This window comes from Ammospiza nelsoni, chromosome 5 (assembly GCF_027579445.1).
Source record: "Ammospiza nelsoni isolate bAmmNel1 chromosome 5, bAmmNel1.pri, whole genome shotgun sequence".
In the NCBI taxonomy this organism is placed as follows: Eukaryota; Metazoa; Chordata; class Aves; order Passeriformes; family Passerellidae; genus Ammospiza; species Ammospiza nelsoni.
Window position 1 is genome coordinate 6,364,471 of NC_080637.1, and position 22,699 is coordinate 6,387,169.

Sequence of the window (22,699 nt, forward strand, 5' to 3'; positions counted from 1 at the left end):
CAGCCAAAGGAAAAATGCTGAGAGCTCAAGGAAAGCAGGCAGACTCCACAACAGAGGTGGCTTTCTAAGCCTGAATTTACATAAAATTGTGTGTGCTGTGGCACACGGGCACAGATGTGCTTTATATTTGTATCTACAAAACACAAACAGCCCAAGAGCTTTCTTATGCTGAAGGCCTGGGGAGTTGAGATTACAGCAAGTCTGCAAACTCAGCAATTCATGAAAAAAGATTTATAGCTTTTTTATCTCATTATATCATTGTGGGTAGAGAAAGATGCCCCATACCATCAGCTGGAGTTCAAGGTGCTGCCTCTGGGTCAAATTCCAATTTCAGAGCTTCCCAGACACCCTGGCTCCATCCTAGAGCAAGGGCCAACACAGCACCTCAGCTCCAACAGGCTTCCAAGTGATGCTCCATAAATCACGGAATGGTTTGGGCTGGAAGGGACCTCAAAGCTCATCCAGTTCCACTCCCTTCCACCCGGCCAGGCTGCCCAGACCCTGCCAGGTCATGTGAACACATTCAGGTTCCTCAGGTGGTCACAAAGCTGTCCCCTATGACAGGAAGGATTTCATTCCCCCAAGTCCCTGCCTGGAGCTTTGGAGGCTTGAGAGATGTGGGAAGAGAAGTTACCATCAAAAACTGAGGCACAATGGTGAGTACAAACCTACACAAACAAAAGCACACTTTGTACAAACCTTTGCACAGCACACTTTGTCTGCCAGCTCAAGGAGCCTCACATCAGTGAAGACAACTCCAATGCCAGGGCCTGACTTTCACCCAAATTCCTTCCACAGAATGATAAGATAACAGAAATCTTTACGCAATCAAAGCCATGAGACAGTTTCTCCTTCATCTACACATGTTCTCCCAGACTTAACCCCTTGCTTGCAGGGTTGGGAGCACTGCTCAGAAATGCTCTTTGCAAGGGCACCTTCAACAGCATCCTGTGGGAAAGGCTCCCAGGGAACATCCAACAGTGCCACTGGCTGGATTTGGGGGGACTTCCCCAGTGCCCAGACACACCTGTGGGTCACTGCACTGCAGGGAAAGAGAAGCAATGACATTCAACATAAATTCAGTAATTCAAATAAACATCTCGTAATCTGGGTAAAGCAGCAATATTCATAGGTGACAGACACTGATCAAAACAGAGGCAAAACAAAATTCCCCATTCTGCATCAATCCCAGGCTGCTCACCCAACAATTTTAACCAAACACCCTCTAAAGGAAGGCAAAGTTTTCTGAAGACATGAGAGGGAGCCATGCAATCCCTGCAGCAAGAACTGCCTGGGGATCAGGTGGTGAAACTGCTGTGCAAGAGCAGGACCAGCACCCTCTCATCTCCAGCCACAGCACGAGATCTGGTGTCAGCACAGGGGACGCTGAGAATAAAGGGGATGCAAACTGGGGATTTTCTGTGTACCGTGGAATGCTTTGGGTTGGAAGGGAAGGGACTTCTAAAAGTCACCCAGTCCATGAGCAGGGAGAGCTTCAAACACGTCAGGTTGAAATCTTGCCTGTTTCCAGGGATGGATCCACCACCTCTCTGGGAAATCTGTGCCAGTGTCTCATCATCTTCACTGTAAGAATTTTCTTCCTTATATCTAATTTAGGTCAACCCTCTTTTAGTTTACAACCATCACTCCTTGTCCTACTGCAAAAGGCCCTGCTAAAAGGTTTGTCCCTGTACATTCAACCCTGATTATTTCACTCACAATGATCTTTGAGGTTCTTACTTGGCACAACATTAGAATAATTAGTTTTAAAATTAAACTTCAGAAGGTGTCACTGAACTGGTTTTCAATTTCAGTCTGAAGTCAGGAAAATCCCCAGCTAACCCTAAACTATCTTTAGTAAGTAATTTTATAAAAACATTTCCATTGATCCCAATGCCATCCAAGGCATTGGACTGATACATATAAAACAGAGCTAATATTTTATTTTATGCAGTTACCTAATCTGGATAAATTAAATGCTTTTGAAACTAAGCAAGATGCTGAGAAAAGGAAGCTGACCCTAGTCTGAACCACAATTAGATGCTTAATTTGCTATTAGGAATTGGTAGGCATTGTTTTTGAGGAAATGGAGACTGACCAGGGGATATGGTCATGCTGGTGTAGGAGATGTTCCTGGAGGAGCTCAGAGTTACAAACCTGATCAATGAACATACCCATGAACTTCATGTGGAAAGAAAACTATATGAAAAAATGACATAAGACTAAAATCAAAGACCTGGAATTCCTGTCCAAACCACAGCCCAGAATACATCACAAACCCTTCAAAACATCATTTCCAAAGAACAAAGTGGATGTCAAGAGGCAGACACTGACTCTAAATTACAACACTTTATTGCAGCATTGGCAAAGGTCAGATTTCTGAAGCTGGTGAAGATCGGGCGGCATTTCTGTATGAAATGTTACAATTTTACAAGTCTCTCTTCCTACATGCAGAAACCAAAACCAGTGGTAAAAAGGATTTTAAAAGAGCTAGAAAAAAGAATTAGTAACATACAGATGGGCTCTTGAACTCAATGAACTACCTCTACCTGAAAGCAAACAAAACCCTATGCTAATAAATAACAGATTGTCAGAAAAAGACCAAGAAACCTCATTTCTACTTAGAAAAAAATAAAAATTCTACTTGTTTCCAGACTTAAATCTTTTTTTTTAAACTTTTTGTTTGTTTCAATAGACACAGAGGCTTATCAACCCATGAAGATCAACAAAATATTTGGATCCACTCCTTGACATCCTCCTGTTATGCTGACTGGCACGTTTTGGTTTTCAATGATACATACAATGGGCTCAACTATATCCCTGTCCTTCGGCTGGTGTCAGGCTGATCCAAGCAGTACGAGTCAACACCCCGTGTTCATCAACTTCACTTTCTATTTTAAACCTTAACAGACATTTTTACCTCCTTGGCTCTTCAGTTTTTGCACCCCTCCCCACCCCCTTTCTGGCACATCTGGCAGCAAAAGGCTCTTCCTTAACCAAGAACATTCTGGCTGAGGAGTGTTTGAGAAGTTATCCTACTCGGCAGGGTTTTCTTCTGCATTTTGCTGTTTGCTCTATGTGTTTGTACCGCAGATTTGCAGCCCCCAAAGAACATCCTTCCAACACACCAAGTGCTCGAGTGGGAGACAAGGTAACTGTGGCGAGTTCAGAGCTTTATTTCCCTGCAGGCTGAGCTGCCAGAGGCCTTTCCCTGGCAGTGCCAGCGGCCCAACTCCCGGCCGAGCTGCTCGCAGGTCAAGTTCCCCGTCGCGCTCGTTCGCTTCTGCTCCTGTGAGAAGAATTAACCCTCAAGGCGGTTCCCATAACAAAAAGCTTTTTTTGGAGGGGTGGGGGGGGAGAGGGGAGGCTGCTCTTCGTGCCCCACGGCCCCAGCCTGTCCCAGGTTTCGGTTCTGAACGCTCTAGGCTGACATGCTGAGATGTGTCCACTGCTCTCGTTTCATCGCTGGAGGACTCCACAACACCAGAGATACAGGACCTAATGAAATGACACTGGCGGCTGGATCAACGTCTCCTGAGGGAAGAGCACAGACAGGAATCACATCAGCCTCATCTGAGGGGCCCCAACAGCAGCTGCCACTCATGCTGATTCTTTTACACCCTCAAAGTTACAGATTTCTCTCTTCTGCACAACCATTTCACCAGACAAAAGCAGGGGGATAATCTGCATGTGATAGGTGAGTAATGCAATGATTGACTCTCACAATTAACAGACAAATATCATGGATACAGGTTAAGAAAAGTTTTATAGATTTATAGTTATGTTTTACCCCCTCACATGGTTACCAGGGGTCACCTAGCTTGTCACTATGGAACACCTGACCTCCAATCAGGGTTTGAGGAAGAGATCTCCACCACTGGACAGAGAAGAAGGGGTTGATGGACACAACTTTGGGAGGGGTTAAAGGGTTAAAAAAGGAAAAATTCCATTGTGAAGGGGCCGAGCACACGGCAAGGAAAATCCTTTGCTCCCTTTTTTCTCTATTCAGTCTTCTGTTGTATTTTTGATAAGGTTTAATAAACCTTCCCAAACTATGAAAAGTGAGCTGTTTCTCATGTGCACCTTATCATCACAGATGAGATGCTGAACTACTGAAGCACAGTTGTGAATCTGCTGGAAAAAAAAAAGTTATTGTAAATAGTTTTCATCTTTCTGTGCAGTTTCTTAATGCTTAGAAGTTCTGCAGAAATGTTACAAAGGGCTTTCTAGAAGCAAATAATTGGTTAGAACCTTTCTTAGAGTCAATTGGTGCATTTAAATCTTCCACCATCCCTTGTTCAAGAAACACATCCCAAAATGTGACCAAAAGTCACATTTAATTCTCTTAAGAACATGCAAATAGCAGAATGACATTGAAGAATGACAGCAGTTTGTAGGCAGGGGATTCAACCAGACCAGGCAATGCAGCAGTAAGGCCACCCCAGTGTCACTGACTTCAGCACAATGCAGTTACTGCATCTGGGCTCCTTTTAGCTGATTTTAGGCTGCAAATTAAAATTAATAAGAGACATCAAAATAAAACTTCAACATTTACAATTCCAAGAAAGTTCCAGGGCTATACATGGAGATTTTTTTACCATGCAAGCACAACAGTTCATGTTTCTTTACAGCAGTGCATAATCTTCCAGTGTTTGTTCAACAGTCATTTGATCTAAACCTGGCTTTTACTGAAGATCTTGCAAGAAAAATGCTACAGATATGTAATCTGGACATAGCAACTTCTGCACCTCTTGTACCAGATGAAGCTTTCACACTAATTCTGTATTTGTATGCATTGCTTTGTTCTATTATCCAGTATTTGTTTATATAAAAATGCTGTGTTATTTTGCCAGGAAGTCCTGAGCTGGTGCATCATTAGACCTCACTGCAGCACTGCTTCTATTATTTGGTTTTAACCACCTGTGAGTGTTACATAATGTAATATCCCAATTCTTTGTGGCACACTCAGCATCAGAACACTGGCTGTGTGCTTTCAGTAGAAAAGAACTTTGATTTTTATTTATTTAGTAGACTGACATCTCCCTTGCAGAAGGTCACAACTGAGGGCAGACATCACTGAATTGCAGGATCATGCTTTTAACTCTCCATCTCCTCTTAGAAAAATAATTCTACTGCAGCTACCAGTGCACATCTGCTGGTGGCAGATCCTGTGTCAGGGGATCACAGCAATGTGCTGTGCCAAAAATAGCAGCAGGAGTTTTTCCCAATCCAGGTATTTCACATTTGTGTCCAAGCCAGTAAACTTGATCCAAACCTGTATATGGCAAGGCCAAGCTCAGCACACAGATGTAATTAAAACCATCTTGAGCTCTGTGTGTAAAAGGAATCAGTTCTTGGCAGTCTCCTCCCACAGTCCCTTCCTGCCACTGGCACATTGTTAATGTGTATGAAATTCACAGTCAGCTTCTCACTGCCTGCTGTGACAGGAAACACACAGAACCTCTGCCACAAACCAGGGCTGGGGCACAAAGCTGGCAGCCAGGAAAACACCCAGAAAATCACACCACAGGCTATGGAATAACCACAGAGCCATGGCACAGGTGAAGCTGGGAGAGCTCACTCAGCAGGACAACTTCACAGCTTGAAGTGAGCAGTGCCCAGCAGAGTATCAATAACCAACTCCTTTCTGCATGTGCTGACATCACAAGATCACCAAAATCTCTTTATTTCTTGACATGTGAGACCTCTGAAGTTGGATTTCACACTTATCCCTAATCCCCTCATGTCCTCCAATCCACAACACTGCATTTCTGCAGTGCTGCATTTCTTCACAAATCTCCTCACAAACTTCCAGCTCCAAACAACTCCTCTCCCAGTTCACTCTGCTTTGCTTTTCTCAACTAATCTCAGCTTCCATGCTCTTTGTTCTCTCCCCTAATCACCCAAAACCACAAACAAGAAACAGAAAACACCAAGGTGCCAATTAAAAACCTTCCACATCTACCTTATCACATTCCATACTGTGAACATCAAAAGTCAAATAAACCACACAAGCTGGACTCCCTTAAGTAAAAGAATCTTAACTTCTGTGAGTTATTTTATATCCTTATCTATACATCAAAAATAAAATGCTCTGACAAAGTGAAATCAAAGTCAGTGTGTACAGTGGGTTGGAAAGTTTTTGGAGCTGCAGGGATTTTTGGTAGGTACCTGTTGTTATTATTTATATTGAAAGAACCTTTTCAAACACAGGAGTCTTTCTAACTGAGCATGGCTTATAAATACAATTTTGCCTTCCATTCCCTCTGAACTGAACTGTGATCAGGGGTCTGGGTTAGACTCTCACCCTGCTTGCAGAGCTCAGCATTCACCATCCTGCCAAGGCAGGCACCTGAGGCTTTGCTGTTCTTTTCTGCTCAGCTCCAGTGCAGTCCAGAAGGAGCTGCAGGATTTGGAGCCTCCCTTCCATATTCCTCCCTTTGCTTCCCTCCCATGAAACAGCTGAAAATTTGGGGTTTGGAATTTCTTGGCTGTTTTTGAAAGGCTCATCTCAGTAATAAGAGAATTCAAAGCTTCATAAAGCAGAACTGTCAATGCACCAAGTTCATGACAGGTGATGTATGAATTGTGTTGCTCCAGCAGCTGAAACAGGAAATCATGTTAAATTCACATTTCTCCTTATTATCCAAACTCTGATTTTTCAGCATTAATGCAATATTCTTTATGATGAGAATATTTAGCTAATAAAATCCCAGCATCCTGTTATTACTGTAATGCTTCATTTTTCTTTATTAAATGGGTTAAAGAGAAATAAGAGTCAGATGTAAACAGGAGACCTGAGATCACCATTTAACTTGAATATGATTTGGTTTGCCAGCCTGTACCTGCATCCCTAGGGGAACTTTGGACACAGGCAGGCCCTATACTATGTTTTGAAAACAGCAACAAATTTTGAAGCTACTTCTTTTAATAAGGAGAGGTTTAACAAGATAAAATCCTTGGTAAGGCCCTGCTTCTCAACAGAAGAATTACAGGGAGAAATTTGACTTTCTTGGTAATCAATGTTTTTAAAATTATTTTATATAATGTGGTTATTTTCATTTCACTTTTAAAACCAAGCCATTTAATGGATTTCAATCCTCTTAAACAAAGGAAAACACTTTATATTTTAAGAAGCTGTTCCTAATGGTACCAGTCAATTTTTATGATAATCCCATCACCAAAAAAAATTACTTTAGTAAATTTTGTGTTTCTTGAAGAGAGTAGTTTAATAGCCTGAGAGCCAAAGGCCTCTCTCACCACACAAATGCTACAGAACCAGAGGCAAGAGAGAAAATTGTTTTCTTCCCAGTGCTGCTGAAGCAAATCAAGGAACTCTACTTTTCATGGAGTCACAGTAAATTATCTTTAAGACCAGCCAGCCTTAAATGTACAAGTTCCAGAAAGAATCTCCTCCTTACAGGACCAGCAGGTCTCAAAACCTGAGGCAATACAAGCAGGTAATTCCAAACAAACAGAAAAAAACTCCAATTTTTGATCCAGCATTTTGCACATGCTAAATAATAATAAATGTGACAAAGCTTGCAAATCTCACTGCATTTACTTTAGTACAGAACAAGGACATTAACAGAGGAGAAATAAAGTAAAAACTGCAGAAGATTTATCTTTTTTTAAAAAACATATAGAGGGCAAATTGCTTAGTGAGATCCAGGTGTTTGAGGCCAAAAACATGGAAGAACCCAATGCTCCCTTCATTAATCTCTGAAATGAACTGCTACAATAGGTACATTTGGATTTAACTTCCTAAAAAGTGTTTGAAACACAGTGCTTAGGGCATGTCCTACAACACAAAAGCAAAGGTCAAAACAACAAATCAATTTTTCTACTCTCAGCACTGCCTGAAATGCAAGAAAGGCCTCATTCCTACCTCAGCTATCAGAACCTGTCACACTGTACATTACAGTGCAATCAACCAGAATTTATTTGCTTAGATTATCCTTAACCTCAAGAATTTTAAAAGAATAAGTTGTATACCTTAAAGAAAGCAGCAAATTATTATTGCCAGTAAGACTGAGTGATTTTGCAAGAAAATAACATTTCAGTTTCGTTCATGTACAAAGAACCAGCAACAACACAACAGAATGTCCTCATGGAAGTGACAACATCTGTGTTACACCATTGGTTCCACCAGGCAGGAATGTGAAACCTTCTCTACACAGATATGAAAATCTACATCTCAGTTCCTATCTGCTCAGGGAGACCCTCCAGGACCCTCAGAATTTACAGGGTAACTTTTTAACAAAGCATAAGGGGGGGTCTGTGTGAGAATGCAGTGCAACATTTAAGGTCAGAAGACAATTTTCAATATATCCTACAAATCAGAGGCTCTAAGAATGTAGGCAACAACCTGTGCCAGTGGGAAGCCATTGGTGGACCCACAGTCTCCCAGAAATAAATGGAGTTAGGAAAAGTACCAGTTCCTTATGCAGGCTGAGATGGCTCAACTGATGCATGACTGCCAGGCAGAGCACTGCAGTACAAACAAATAAAATATACCTGCTCAACAAATAAAATATACCTGCTCAAACAAACCTCCTGCTCTCTGTTCCAAGCAGCTTATGGATTAAAAGGAACAAAGAGGAAACTCCATAATGGAAAACTACATCAGAACTGCAAGTGCATGGCACTTGAATAAGCAAACACCACTCAAACTGTTTGCAGGATAACATCTGACCTACTTGAGTCAAGTCCTAAATTATATTGTCCCTACAATGTCACAATATACAAAGTTTTCTAAAGAAATTAATTTAGAGGAAATGTACAGATATCACATGTACTGGTCTGGCTGCTGTATTTAAAGAATAACTGCAGCATGCAGCTCATGCCTGAAAGAGCAGAATGCTGCAGCTGTTAATGAAACACCTGCAAATATTGTGGCAATTCAGTGTACCTGAACACTTTGTATTCCTACAACAGCATTAGGTCACAGTGATATGAAAAAGCTAAATGGAAAGCACTGCTCATTTTAGTGAGTTTCATCTGGTTCATTAAAAAAAAAATATTTCTTTTAAACTGCAATTTTTTTTTTTTTGTACAAGCAGTGTCTGTATGAGGTCCCAATGGAGTGAGTGATCACCAGGACATTATCAAATGATCATAAATATGTACCATGAAGAGGCTGGAAATGCTACTGGAACACAGAAATAGTACATTACATTAACTTATTTGCAGTTTACAAAGACAGACCCATTAGAAGGTAAAATGTCCCTTCCCAGCTGTTGCTCCTATCAATCCACCTTCCAAATGAACTTGCAAAGAAAACAGAAACTTGAAAGCAAGTCTGCATTTCACCAAAACTCTGTCTATTCAAATGTGAGCTGCAGGGCTAATTTATTGTTCATTTGCCAGCTTCCCCTGAGTGACAAAAGACACACACTAAAGCCTCAGAACAACTATTAAACAATCGGGAATGACTCTTTTCATGTTAATGCTGGTTTTGGCAAGCTCTTGAAGATAACAGATTAATAGCCATAAGTTGAAAATTCTGCTCAGTCTTCCCCACTTTTACTATATTTACTTTCCATTCAGGGCATCAGAGGAATAGGTGTCAAAATCAGCCCACAGAAAGAGCATAAGAATTTCTACAAATACTAAAAAAACCAATCCTCTACTCCTCTCATGGAGAAAGCAGACATGCATCTTTTGCCCTACAAATAGAGGCTCAGATTCCAGCAGCCATTTCACAACTGATAAATAATCTTTTGGCTTCCAAATGTCACAGAGGTACAGACACTGTGTCAGAAACACAAAACATTGCTTGGCATTTTAAGAGAATGCTTTAGAATGGAACCGAGTGCTTCTACAGAGATCATTATCTCATTCAATTATGAAGATAATGACTTGCCTAGAACCAGAATTACCACATTTAAGGGAAGATTGTCCTACCTCCCACCGGTTTTAAAGATTAGATCTGCATTAGGTGCTCCCTTCGGATGCTGGTACCGAGGCCGCCGCTCACGATTGGTGTTTGCTGGAGCTGGACGCTGTGCCAGAGACTGCAACATTTCTGGGATTTCAGGCACAAGGAAAGGAAATAGAAGAAAGTTCAATACATTTTCTATGATTCATTTTTACATAGGAATTTACACATGCACATCTCACTGCCATTTACACTTACACTCTGCTGTAGAGTTAACATTCAATAAGTTAATTACAAAAAGTTACAAATTGCACCCACAGCTTTGATAAACCCAAGCTACCCCACAATATGAACTTGCATTTCCAGATGTTCCTGCAGAGGGAACTGCCAGCAGTGGTTTTCATCACAGATGCTCAAGAAAAGACCTGCAACCTTTTCTTTCTGAACACATCAGGCACCACTTTCTTCATCAATGACCAGGAACAAAGACTCACAGCAGCACGAGTGGCCTCCAGATTAAACCTGCCTGGAATAGCAACAACTGGACAATGCTGCTGCCAGTTAAAGACTCAGCAAGAAACCTGTCCTAAAATTAGGCATTGCCAGTCAGGTATTGAAGTCTAAGCTTGGCATAATTGGATCATTTTCCAGGGAAGTCAGGCACCTGAAGAAGGTGACTCAGCTGACCTACATTGCACCAGCTGTCCCATGGGAGGAGTTTTTCACTTTATCATCAGTGGGAATAAAAAAAAAGTGCACAAGTGCATCCCACACTACCCAGTTTACCCCTGGACAGCCAACTTAGGGGCATTTTAAAGTAGGATAGTATTGTATTTTGCCATTTGGTAAAACTTAATATCTAAAATTTTATTTCATTTTTTAATGAAAAAAAAAAGTTTCTTTACCAGGTTAAGTTAATGCAAACAGACAGATGGGATAAATGAAGGGGAAAAGTGGAATAAGCTGTTAAACAGATTATGTTTGAAAGTCTGCTCTGTCTGGTTCTCCAATCTCTGGTAATCTCCTTGGGACACACACCCATCACCTGCTGCACACACAGGGCTGAACTAGAGACTAATGAGGCTCCCTCAGCATTTGCAGAATGCAGGTGGAACATTCAGTGAAGTTATCCAGGCAGTCTTGGGGAAACTGGGAAACTGTGACTGATTCAACATCTGTGCCAGCAGTCAGTGTATCAGTACAGCCCTGTCTGCATGTTGTGTGCACTGAATTCAGCACTGGCAGACACTGCACACCCTGACAGCCCATGTTTGTGAACGTGGAACATCACCTTCCCCCAGCCCTGTGTGCCAGCAGAGAGCCCTGGGGGCAAGGAGAGACTCAGCAGGAAAAGCAATGAGGGAGCCCTGCCAGGCAGGTGGGAGCAGCAAGCACTGAATGAACAAGCACATGCACATCTGCCTCTTCTGCCTGCCACAGCAGGGGAAAGGAAATATGGGGCTGGGAAGTTCAGAACTGGAGAATGTAACAGAAGGCAGAGATGGCAGGGGAGCACAGTGTGTTTTCTAGGCTGAAGGCACATCACCAAACCTCTTTGGTTTTCTAGTGAAGAAAAAAAATAATCTGCACAGAAAAGTACCAGTCTAAATTAGAGAACCACCCAAGTTCCTAATAGTTCTTTAAATTAAAAAATCTTTGTAATATACTAAGCCTTGCTGAAACATTAAATCTTTATCAGATACTACTTTGAAGTACATTGGTGAATTTCCATCTGTGAGCTACCCTGTGCAGATGAAAAGCACAACAAGTACATGTGCAAACGTTGGGACAACCCTGAGGCATCCTTCCAGAAATTGAGAATTCTTTCTCCCTCAGTAACTTCAAAGCTGCAAACAGAAATTTAAACCCAACACTTTCATTCAATGAGTAGGTACCAACTTGTCACAGACAGGATGACTCTTCAGAAGTAACAATCAACTGCAAAAATCTAAATAAAATATTGTTCCAAAGGTGAATGTAATTTGGCCTGTTTAATTTAGCCTCATTGAAAGGTCCTTTTTAGTTTGGTCTTATTCTGTATATTACCCAGGTTAAGATGCATCAACAGCTGTTTTAAAAAGGGATGCCAATTATGGAAAAATCTTTTGCTTTTGTGTTGACTTCCTTCCTATATTGTTTTATACACAGCAACTAAATAAAAACATATGAGAAAATTTTTAAAAAGCCTATTTCCAGTTATAAATTCATATCGGTTTTCTGATTTTGTCCAAGAGAAATAAATCAATGTGATCCTTTTTTGGATATAAAGCACAATTGCTCACAGTAAAGTCCCAATGGGGTTAAACAGGTTCATTTTAGATATCAACAAAGTCATACAACAGTATAAAACCCAAATGCCGTGCCCAGTACAAGTATTAAAAGTATCTAATGAGGAAAAACCCAGAACAAGTCTGAGAGAAGCACTAAAATGTCTAATTCTAGAGTCTCTCTCCACCTTTCTCACAAGTGGGCTTTGTAAGAGCAGAGTGTCTCAGGAAAGTTTCTGCTAATTACCATGTTTTACACTAAGAATATATTGTGTTACCACTTCAGAGCTCTGCAAACATTCTCTCTGGAAGATACTCCTTTCTACAATTACAAGTTTAGTTCTGGTACTATAGAAGTTCTGCAAGAAGTACTGGATTCCATAGTGTTTTAAAATTAAAACTGCTTTAATTTCCCACTTCTTGATGAACAATGACCTTTCACTAAATGTCTTAAATGAGATTTCCTGCTAATTAACTACTTACACTGTGATTACCACCAGACTACAACACCTTTACTAAAAGAAGCAGAGCAAAAACTTCTGAGATGTTAAATAGAAACAGTAACATAAGACATCAGCTTTATTGGTCTGGCTTTGTTTACTATCTGAGTAAGCAGAGGGAAGTGGAATCTGAAGAAAAGCACAACCCAAAACAAACCACCCAACAACTAAACACATGAGGTGCACCTGTCTGGGGACTGTAGGATCTGCTGTATTGACTGTTTGCTTCCATCTGCCCAGGTTCCAAAGTGCCTGATTTGCCTGTCTTCAATACATAAATTAATCATGTAATCTGTACAAAAACCTCCTTTTGTTAATATATGCTTATGCTCCAGATTTGAGGTCTCCTAGAACCTTTACAAACTGAAGCTGAGGTAACATTTTATAGCTCTCTGGTGAAGGTTACCTCGGGACTTGCAAGACTAAGGGGTCTAAATATTACTGATATCTAAAACACTTATTAATAGTTTATAAGCAGAGCTTAAATTGCACAGAATACATCTTGTATCCAACTCAATTGCCTTGCAGTAAACATCACATTGATTTTGCATTACCTTAATTTTAAAGGACAAGCTCAGTTCTTCCCCTTTCCCAGAATAAATGAAAATGCTGAAATTTGAGACCCATTTGAAAATTCCTTTTCATGGAACAGCTACAAAAACTTCTTCAAGTATAAAGACCAGGGAGGAAACAATAAATGACTAAAACTAAAATACAGGTTTTCCATAAGGACTGCAAATCAATAATTAGAACTTCAGCTGCTAATCATCACAAATAATGCTTTCTGCAGATCCACAGAGGTTCTCCTGAGGATAAAAACTCAGTCCTTGGTGATTTTCTTACCCTGATAGTCCTCTTGTTCCTGCCGTTCATTGATATCCAAAGTGAGCTTTTTCATCCTCATTCTCTCCTCCTGTTCTGCTTGCTGCTGGTTCCAATGGTTTGCAGCAAGTTGGGAAGACATTGGTACATTTAGAATCTTAAACTGCAAATGAAAAGAAGTTTTTAAGTGCCATCAGAGAAAAAAACCCAACCAATACAAAACAATCCAAAATAGAGAAATGCTATGGTTATTTCTAGGTTATTTCAATGAGGTACTTTCTACAGAAGTTCCTACTGTGAAGTGTGTTGTTGGTTTGTTTTGAACCTCCATTTCACATAAAGGAGCATAAGAAAATGCAAGAGCTGCTAAAGACACAGAACACACAAAAAAGGCTGAGTTCAAAACCTATAACACACAGTATTCACGTGAACAAAACCTCACTGTCTTTCCCTAGGAAGGCACAGACATATGCTTTATTTCTTGTTTTCATAACAGCTGCTTTGCCCACAGGGAATTGCCCTGGTCTTGAGCTAAAAGCACCACAGCTGGTTCAGAAAGCTGCATCTCCCTCCTCAGGTCTCTTCCTTCAAAGAGATGAAGCCCCCTGAGCAGAATATCTACTACTACCCCTTGTGATAACAGAGGAAAAACACTTCAAGCATTTCACACATTCCCTGGAATTCTCTGGCCACTACATTTCTTTTTAAGAATAACTCTGGCTCCCCAGTGCTTCTTCTTAGTCTAGAGACAATCAGGGTGTCAGGTTAAACTTTTCCTCCTCCCCCATACCCAAATGTGCCCACCACACATTCTGATTTAAACCCATTATCTGATTTGCCATAAGGCACACCAGGTAAGCTTGGCACTCCCACAGAAGTACCCTCTCTCTGGAAATCCAGCTGATATTCTCAGGAAGGTGTAGGGAAGGTGATCTCTTTTTCCCCAGAAAATCCAATTTGTTACTTCTAGATATCTGTTTTTTTACAATTGTTCCAGAACAGAGAAATAATTCTTAATCTGATCCACAACTGAAACAACAATTCTAAGAAAATCCTTAATGCTAAAGTTTGCAAACATTTAGAACAATCTCTCTTCCTCCTTCAACTCCATGTCCATTAGAAATAAGTATTTCTATGCCATAAGAAGGATAATGCATTTAAGGACAATCACTCTCAATAGTCCATGAACTACTCTGAATCCTGCTCCTTGTTACTCCTCATGGGAGATCTATTCCCAAAGAAACAGAAGTAAATCTTTAAGTGTTCTTTTCTGTTACACTGTCAAAAGCTGCAGAGAGAGAAATTATCAAAACCTCTGCTGAGAAGATTTAGAGTAAAAGCAAAATCCTCACCACCTGGGGTTGGTATTTAATGCAATAATCACTAAAGAGTCTCAAGGTATCTCAGAGAGCAAAGCCCCACTGGCAGCAGTGATGAGTGTGAGAAGACTCAGATGAAGCACTGGAAAATAAACTGCCTTTGAAACAGTACAGACAGACTCTTGTAAAGATCTGAGAAAAACCTGGGTACAGTAAATCCCTAAACCCTACCAACTACAAGATGTATTTAGATGAGATTTTTTGGGGTTGGGATGAGGGTAATAGCATATTATATTGAACATAAATATGAGCTTGTTATTAAGGTGTGCAGAGGAACAAAAATGGAAGTTGAAATTCCTAGAGCAGAGTAAGCTCTGGTTACTTATTGCTGAGCAGGCTGTGCAGGTTCCCAGATATCATCAACTGAACTTAGGTAAACTACACAAATAACTAATCCATTAGCAGCATTTCATGATAAAAATCATTCCTCAGCTTCACCATTAAGCTCCTCATCCATTTTAATGTGGCCTTTATATGTTCTCTGTTCTATAGATTTATCAGCTAAATGGGATTGGTGTTTTCAGACAGGATGCTTAAAGTAGAAAAAGGAAACTGAACTATTAGAAGGGTGAAAATGAGAGAAACAGATCCAGAAAAACAACAGCCTGGCAATTAACAAAACACCACTGAGTCACTATCTCAAGGCAATCAGCTGCCGCCTGAAATCAAGTCACTGATGACAATTACTACAGGATATGATGATTACTGAACAACTGAAACATTTCCCATTTGCAAATAGTGAAAAGGTGTATCAAAAAACTTCTCAAATCTGTGAGATGGGGGCAGGATGGAGGATTTCTCTCTAAAGCATGTCAAACTGAATAACAAAATCATTATTTAGAAGACTAGACCACAAATTTTATAAAAATGCCATGAGATAAAGACATGAAGATATAAATGATATAAAAAATTTCACATTCAGGGAGAGATTTGACCATTCCATGGATATTATCATTCTTTTATGAAGCCTTGCTAAAAATCTTTCAAAGGGAAGGTAATCTTTTGTCTTAGGCAGTAACCAAATTTCTTGACTTTCTTTTTACTGTCTGTATCTCATTTCAGTTCATACCTACCTGGCATAAACCTTCTGATTCAGAAACACCAAATTATATTAGATACAGCTCAGCTCTGATCCCTTATGATCCCAACTTTATTTCCCCTTGCTCTATCATGGACCATGGATAAATCACAATGCCATCATCTTAATTTCAAATAACCATGTTAGGTTCTACTGCTACTAGTTTTCTAAGTTTTGAGGAAAAAATATGATGTCTTGTCACTATCAGCCTGCAATGACCATTAATTTGGATTTATGCAGCTGGTAAATACCAATCAGTTGCTCTTGTATTACTTCCAAAAGTCTACTTGTCAATGCTGCACTAAAATCTGGGTGGATTTTCAAAGTTTTGAGGCTAAAATACGGTGTCTTGAGGAAAAAATATGGTGTCTTGTCACTATCAGCCTGCAATGACCATTAATTTGGATTTATGCAGCTGGTAAATACCAATCAGTTGCTCTTGTATTACTTAAAAAAACTACTTGTCATTGCTGCACTAAAATCTGGGTGGACACTGACATGTCAACTGAGTATTTGGCAATGGGACTCCACTACCAATGTTACCCTTGGGAAGGAAGCACAGCACATTCCATTTTATTAACATTTCTTGTTTCAGGAGCACCACTGACAAAGAACACAGGGACTGAAATCATTACCAGCAGAGCAAACAAGTAGGCTGATGTCATTTATCACTCTGGTGGCTGTGCAGATGAAGTTACTTACAGCTTCCTAGGTTGCTGTAAACTTCTTTTAACTGTTTTAAAAATCTGAAAGTTTACAGCTATTACTTAACAGTGAATCACTTTAAAACTCACTGCACATTCTGCTTATGCAGATTTAAAATAAAGCATCGTAAGAAGAAATAATTATTTTCTTTTCAACTCCACCTCTTTTTCCTGCTTATTTTTCTATTAAAACTCTGTACTAAAACACATTTTTTTCCTGAATACAGAACTATGGACAAAGAAGCCTTTCATTAATTCAAGAGCTGAAGTAGTCTATAAAGCAACTGTTTTCTACATTTCTAGAAACACTGAGAGGAGTTTTGGCAGGAAGAGCCTACTCCAAAAACCAAATATTGGGGGAGAAGCAGGGAAAACTCCTGAACAAGTTCTGCTTTCTTTCTAAGTTACATTTCTGCAATACTTTCCCCTTTAAATGGAATATGAAGATTCAAAAACCCTTGTAACTACAGATACTCCTAGTAAATTATCCTGAAAAAGGTAAACATTTTTTTAAAAATGGAGTTCTTTTAAACCCCTTGTCAGACCAATGACCACAGTTAAAAATGTCCCACTCAGAGCTTTTGTAGAACTTTGTATATCACACTGAAGTTCCAGGAAAACAGAACAACCACTTCCTACATGGATTTTTGAAATGTGTTTCATATGAATGGAGAGAAGGAGCCTAATCCAGGTTTATACACCCCAACAGCATTGGGGTGTATAAATTTAGGTAACAAATGTAAAAAACAAGCAATGACATGGATCTAAACACTTGAAATGCTCAGATAGATGGTATGAAACAATTTCTTAGGTATGCTTTCCATATAAATTCAGAGTAATTAATTTTCATCAAATATACAACCAAAATGAAAACATTTCTTTAAAAGCTCTAAACCATGACAAGAAATACATGTGGAATGTGTTAGGTACAGATTTGTGTACTATGCATTTGCTGAGCTAGGAAAATTCAAACATACACTGGAGAGAAGAGCCAAGACTAACATACAGCTTAGCTGCATGAAGCAAGGAGTTAGTTTGTTTTATCAACCTGTTTTTCCTTTAAGTTTCTCCAAGAGATTCACTCCATGCCTTCTGGAATAGTCTCCTAACAGTGTCTTCAGGGATAATGACTTTTTTTTCTTTTTGCAAGATGAATAAATTCAGCCAAGTGGCAGTTACTTAGGAAATGGAACTTAGCAATGATCATATATCTTGATTTAAAGCTGAAAATGTTTTCAGGAAAAGCTGCAGAATCTTAAAGATTCTGGAATATTTCTTTTTCTTTCTAGTCCTGTCAATGTTCAGTGGCAGTTCACCAACCACACCTCTTCATCTTCCACAACTATATCTAAAATACATGCAAGACATACCACTGACCTACTGGTGGAATCATCAAATGTAAATAGTATTGGTATAATCTGACCACAGAATTTTTCAACATCATTTCTATTAACAACCTAGAATTCCAAGAAATTATATATGGTACTTTCCATGTGTCAAAACGAAACTGTCTGTATTTGATTTTGAGAAATGAAAGAAGAAATAAAAAATTCTGTGTTACTTTTTTTGAAGTGAAAGGTTTTTATTTATTGAAACAGTTTCTATACCTTACCTGCTGTTTGTTGCCTTTTCTTGTTAACATGACAAATGGCATTGTGTCCCCAGACTCTGACTCTCCTTCCCCACCTCCAAGTGGGGGGCCCTTCTTCAGCTGACTTTTGAGATGCAGAGGAATAGCAACATCCAACTGGTGCACTTTAACAGATTCACCACTCCTTTGCTATGAAAAAAAGTGAATTCTATAAATGATCAGATGCTGACACAGTCACTCAGGCTGGCAACTTTCATATTTTCACAACTGAGAAAAGGTTTAACCTTCCAGGAAAATGAAGATATATATCACTACATTTATTAGGCTTACTTTATTTTTCTTTTGTTTTCCTTGCTTGTGAAGAAGAAAATTACAGGGCAATCTCTTAGGGAAAGAAATCTAGAGACCTGATGAGACACACTGTAGAATGTACATTCTTCATTCAAGATTATTTTTTTGTACATCTTATTAATACATTTATTATACAGGGATTGCTACACTCAGTACTGAAATATTTACCAGATGTGACTAAGAAAACAAAGTACTAAAAAGCTTATGCAAATTTAAATGTATCTGCATTTTAAACCTATTAAAACCTAAGATTAAGTCAGAAGTTTTGTACAGTATCTGATGCACTCATTACTCATTCTGTAAAATATATGTCAGTGTATCATGTATTCACTGGGCAAACAATAGAAGTAACAGCTATTTTACTAAAAGCCAAACAAATCATCTTCAGAGAAGAGGCCAAAACAAAGGAAAAAAAGTCTTCATTCCTTTAGTATGGTAACCTAAGCATTAATCACTTATTTACTTTAAGAAAAAAATCAACTACACTTAGCTGTACATCAAATTAAGAAAATAACTATTTATACCTGAAGATTTTCCAGCATCATTTTATCCAAGGCCTGAATGAAGTCCTCATCCTCTGCACAAGGGACATGCTTCAGTCCTCCTCCTTTAATCATTACTTCCTATTGCAATGGGAAAAAAATCATCCATTACATTAGTTTCAGAAATAGGAATATTCAGTCTAGAAGTAAGTGGAAAATATCCTTATTGCTTCTATATCATACACAATCAAAAGATTTATAGAATGAAATTTTTCTAAGAAAGTTTTCAGCCTTGATTGTTTTTTTGAAAGGCATTATTTCCTGATTTATGGTCACTCATAACATTCTGACAGACTCTGTGTGTGTGTGTGTGCAGGTACATGGACACATACAAGATGTGGCAACAATAAAAAAAAAGTCTCTATCCTTAACACACCTACTCTAATTCAATTTTCCATCAGGTCCATAAAGTTAGATGATATTTTCAGGGCAAAGGCTACCCTTCAATTTTTTTGGAAAGCACAACATGACAACAAAAATGTCAGAAGCCAGCACCATAACACATTGTTCTATAATGTTCATTATTTCCTTACTATGTAACTGTAATTCAGGCTCAGCCAGGTGGGCTCTTTAGCTGCAAACATTATAATCTGTCAATCCCAAATTTGTATTGTAGGAATTTTGTATTTCTTGGCTTTTCTCCTTTTCTGTTTTGAGATCTAATGGAACTGTTTTAGTGGATCTGTCAACCCCAAATTTGTATTGTAGGAATTTCACATTTTTGGCTTGTCTCCTTTTCTGTTTTGAGATCTTGGTTTACCTTGTTGTATCCTACCAGTTTGCTACTACTGCTGGCATTGCAAAACCATCATTTACACAATATTTTCCAGTCTAGCTACCTGTGAAAGCTCACAGTCTTAAGAAAACTAGTTGTAGCAAATTTGACAGCATAAAAATTTTCAAAAGGTAATAACCAAAGTATGCATACATGAAAATAAGCTATAAAATGTATTTGAAAGAATAGCAGGAAGTGTCTTTGCTGTATTTTTCCAGATATGTTATGAGCAGCACTGGCAAAAACATTGAGTAAAGAAAACCAAAGATGCAAATTCAATTCACTTATCTCCAGCTCAATACATACTGTATTCTCCTCATCAGTTTCATTTTCCTTATTGGAGTCCGTAAGATAATCAGTGTTCTCTTCCTCCTCTTCTTCACCCTCTTCTTCCTCATTGTCAGAGCCCTCCTGAAATATTCAATGTTAACTGCTGATTATTTTAAACAAGAAAGACAGCTGGTTCCTCAAACATTTTCCTAAACTCTTCATGTTGCTTAGTTAAGTCTTTGTAAATTTGTTTGGTTTTTATTTAATGTTTCAGTCTGAACTCAGCTTTATTACTAATTTCACAAATGTACAGCAGAAAACTGGCACTGGTGGCTGATCCATGCTGCCACTCAGAGGGAACTGCACAAGCTGGAGGAATGGACTGGCAAGAACTCATCAAGTTCAAAGAAGGGAAATACAAAGATCTCCAGAGGTGCCTTCCTCATGTTGCAACTGTTTCTGATTCTATTGATACTAATTTTTGGGTGAAGGCACAAACTTCAGGACCTTCAAGGCTGAGAGACATCTATTGAAAGAAAGCTTATTAATAAATCAACCAGCCCAAGCATATGGAGAAAAGCTGATCTGTATTTCCTTGATGAACTCATTTTCTTGTAACAATAACATTATCACGTCAGCTTTGCTGTGTCATAGTGACAAATCAGAATTTCTATGTACTTGTGGGTTTTTTTATTGGCTCCACCACTTTTGATTGAAAATATTATTAGCACAGTAAACAGGGAAGGCTTTATGCTCCATAAATCTTTTATTTATTCATATTGCATAGACATACTCTGAACACCTGTTATTTTTTCCTAATGACTGCTTTGACATTTAGTCAATACATTTGCTTCTAAAACAGATAAAGAAAGTCATCTGAAAGTGAGTTTTTTCATGCCAAAAGCTGAAGGTATCTTCTTGCTAAGAAGCAGCACATACCCTGAGCAAAGCTGTCAGGTTCAAATTTCTGCCAAAATAAGGAATAAGCCTCAGACCCTCAGTTTTCCACATAGACAGAACTGGGATGGGAATATCCTCACAGTACTGACTGGGCTGTGCACACCCAGATTTCACCTGCTAGCTCTGACTTAGAAGGGCTTCAGAAAGCAACAAGCAAAGAAAATCACTTTTACATGAGGCAAGGTAATGATTAAGCTCACCTCTTCTTCAGGCTCATTTACTTCACTTTCATTTCCAGATTGTTCCTCTGTCTCTGCTCCACCTTCCTCCTCTTCTTCATCCTCTTCCAGATTCTCTCCTTCTGTAATGGAATCCTTGGAATCTTTGTCATTCACAATTCCTGAAATTTGGAAAAGAGAAAGATTTAGAACATTAGAACACATATAACCACTGAAGTTATATGTGGAAGATCACATCAAAAGTCCATTGTCACTGAGCACTAAAACTTATAATATCTGAATGAATGAAACATTTCCTATATAGTTAGCTTAGACATAAAGGGTAATAATGTCCTGTCAGAAAAAGAGAAAAACCTTAGGGAGAAATGTTTGAAATCTCCCAGAGAACAGAAGAAGCTGTGCAAACTGCCTCAAAACATCCTCACACTAAATGTGGGCCCTACTGACACACACAACAAAATCTGAGTTCCAAACTACAGAGGCTGCACAAAATCAGCAGAATCAGAGACATGAAGCCCCTGAAGTCTTTGCTGTACTTCCCACTACTGTCAATTAACAGTTTTCAAACAACAATTTTCTCAGCCTATAATAAACCTTTATGACTCCCTCCTAATGCTGAGGCTGTACTTGAAGCCCTGAGGATGCAGGTGCCTGTATGAAATCTCTGGGCCAGCACAGTCCTTTCCACAAGTACTGCCTGGTGTGCTCATGCTCCTTGCAGACAGGTCTGACATTCTTACACTGAGTGTTCAGCTCATCTGGCAGTTTCTCTTGCTGACCTGCTTGCCTTCTGCCCCTCAAGATGTTTTAATTTACTTTGTGTGTAAAATATCAAACACAAATATCTCCTTTCTTTCAGTAAGGCATCCTTCAGTCTAATACCATTATCTGTACCATTTCTACAGAAGTGAAAAATTAGTCCTAGCTTTTTCCAGTGTTTCAGCATCCAGTTTAATCTTAGATATAAATTTCAGTCAAAATGTATTTAAGAACTGAGCATGGCTCTGATTCAGGAAAAGAATTAAGAACTGTTTTTAGAGAACGACTACTGCAATATTTAAGTCATTCAGTGAAAAATCCCCAAACTTCCAGCATACACTACTGTTCTTATACATTCTTTTTTTTTTCTTTTCTTAATTGACAAAGCCACTTAATCCTGATGTCAGACTTCTACACCACTAGTTTCTCCAGGAATTTACTGAGGAGTCAACACGGTCACTATTCAGGCTGCCATTCCTTTTTAACATTAGACCAACTGCACTTAGGGTCAGCCATCAGAGCAAAGTTTTGTCAAGCTCCTGTTATTTGTAGGGAGGAAGTGCTGAGTACCTTTCAAAAGAATATTACCATTTATATAATTCATATATTTCTTCTTGGTTATCATTTTGAGAGCATGAAAAC

General features: G+C 39.1%; 1 protein-coding gene across 3 annotated transcripts in view; it reads right to left on the minus strand.

Annotated features, from left to right (window-relative positions):
- Nucleotides 1-2,330: 2,330 nt before the first annotated feature.
- UPF2 (UPF2 regulator of nonsense mediated mRNA decay) overlaps nt 2,331-22,699 on the minus strand; it is a 53,948-nt gene continuing 33,579 nt past the window's right edge. For 2 of the 3 annotated variants that reach the window (XM_059471702.1, XM_059471703.1), the window contains exons 16-23: nt 21,320-21,459; nt 20,196-20,300; nt 19,097-19,195; nt 18,243-18,410; nt 13,491-13,632; nt 9,907-10,027; nt 4,084-4,134; nt 2,331-3,534 (exon numbers count right to left, since the gene is read on the minus strand). In XM_059471702.1, the coding sequence (XP_059327685.1) occupies nt 4,110-4,134; nt 9,907-10,027; nt 13,491-13,632; nt 18,243-18,410; nt 19,097-19,195; nt 20,196-20,300; nt 21,320-21,459 (800 nt within the window). In that variant the 3' untranslated portion in view covers nt 2,331-3,534; nt 4,084-4,109. The remainder of the gene's footprint in view (nt 3,535-4,083; nt 4,135-9,906; nt 10,028-13,490; nt 13,633-18,242; nt 18,411-19,096; nt 19,196-20,195; nt 20,301-21,319; nt 21,460-22,699) is intronic. The other variant, XM_059471705.1, reaches the window with a different exon arrangement.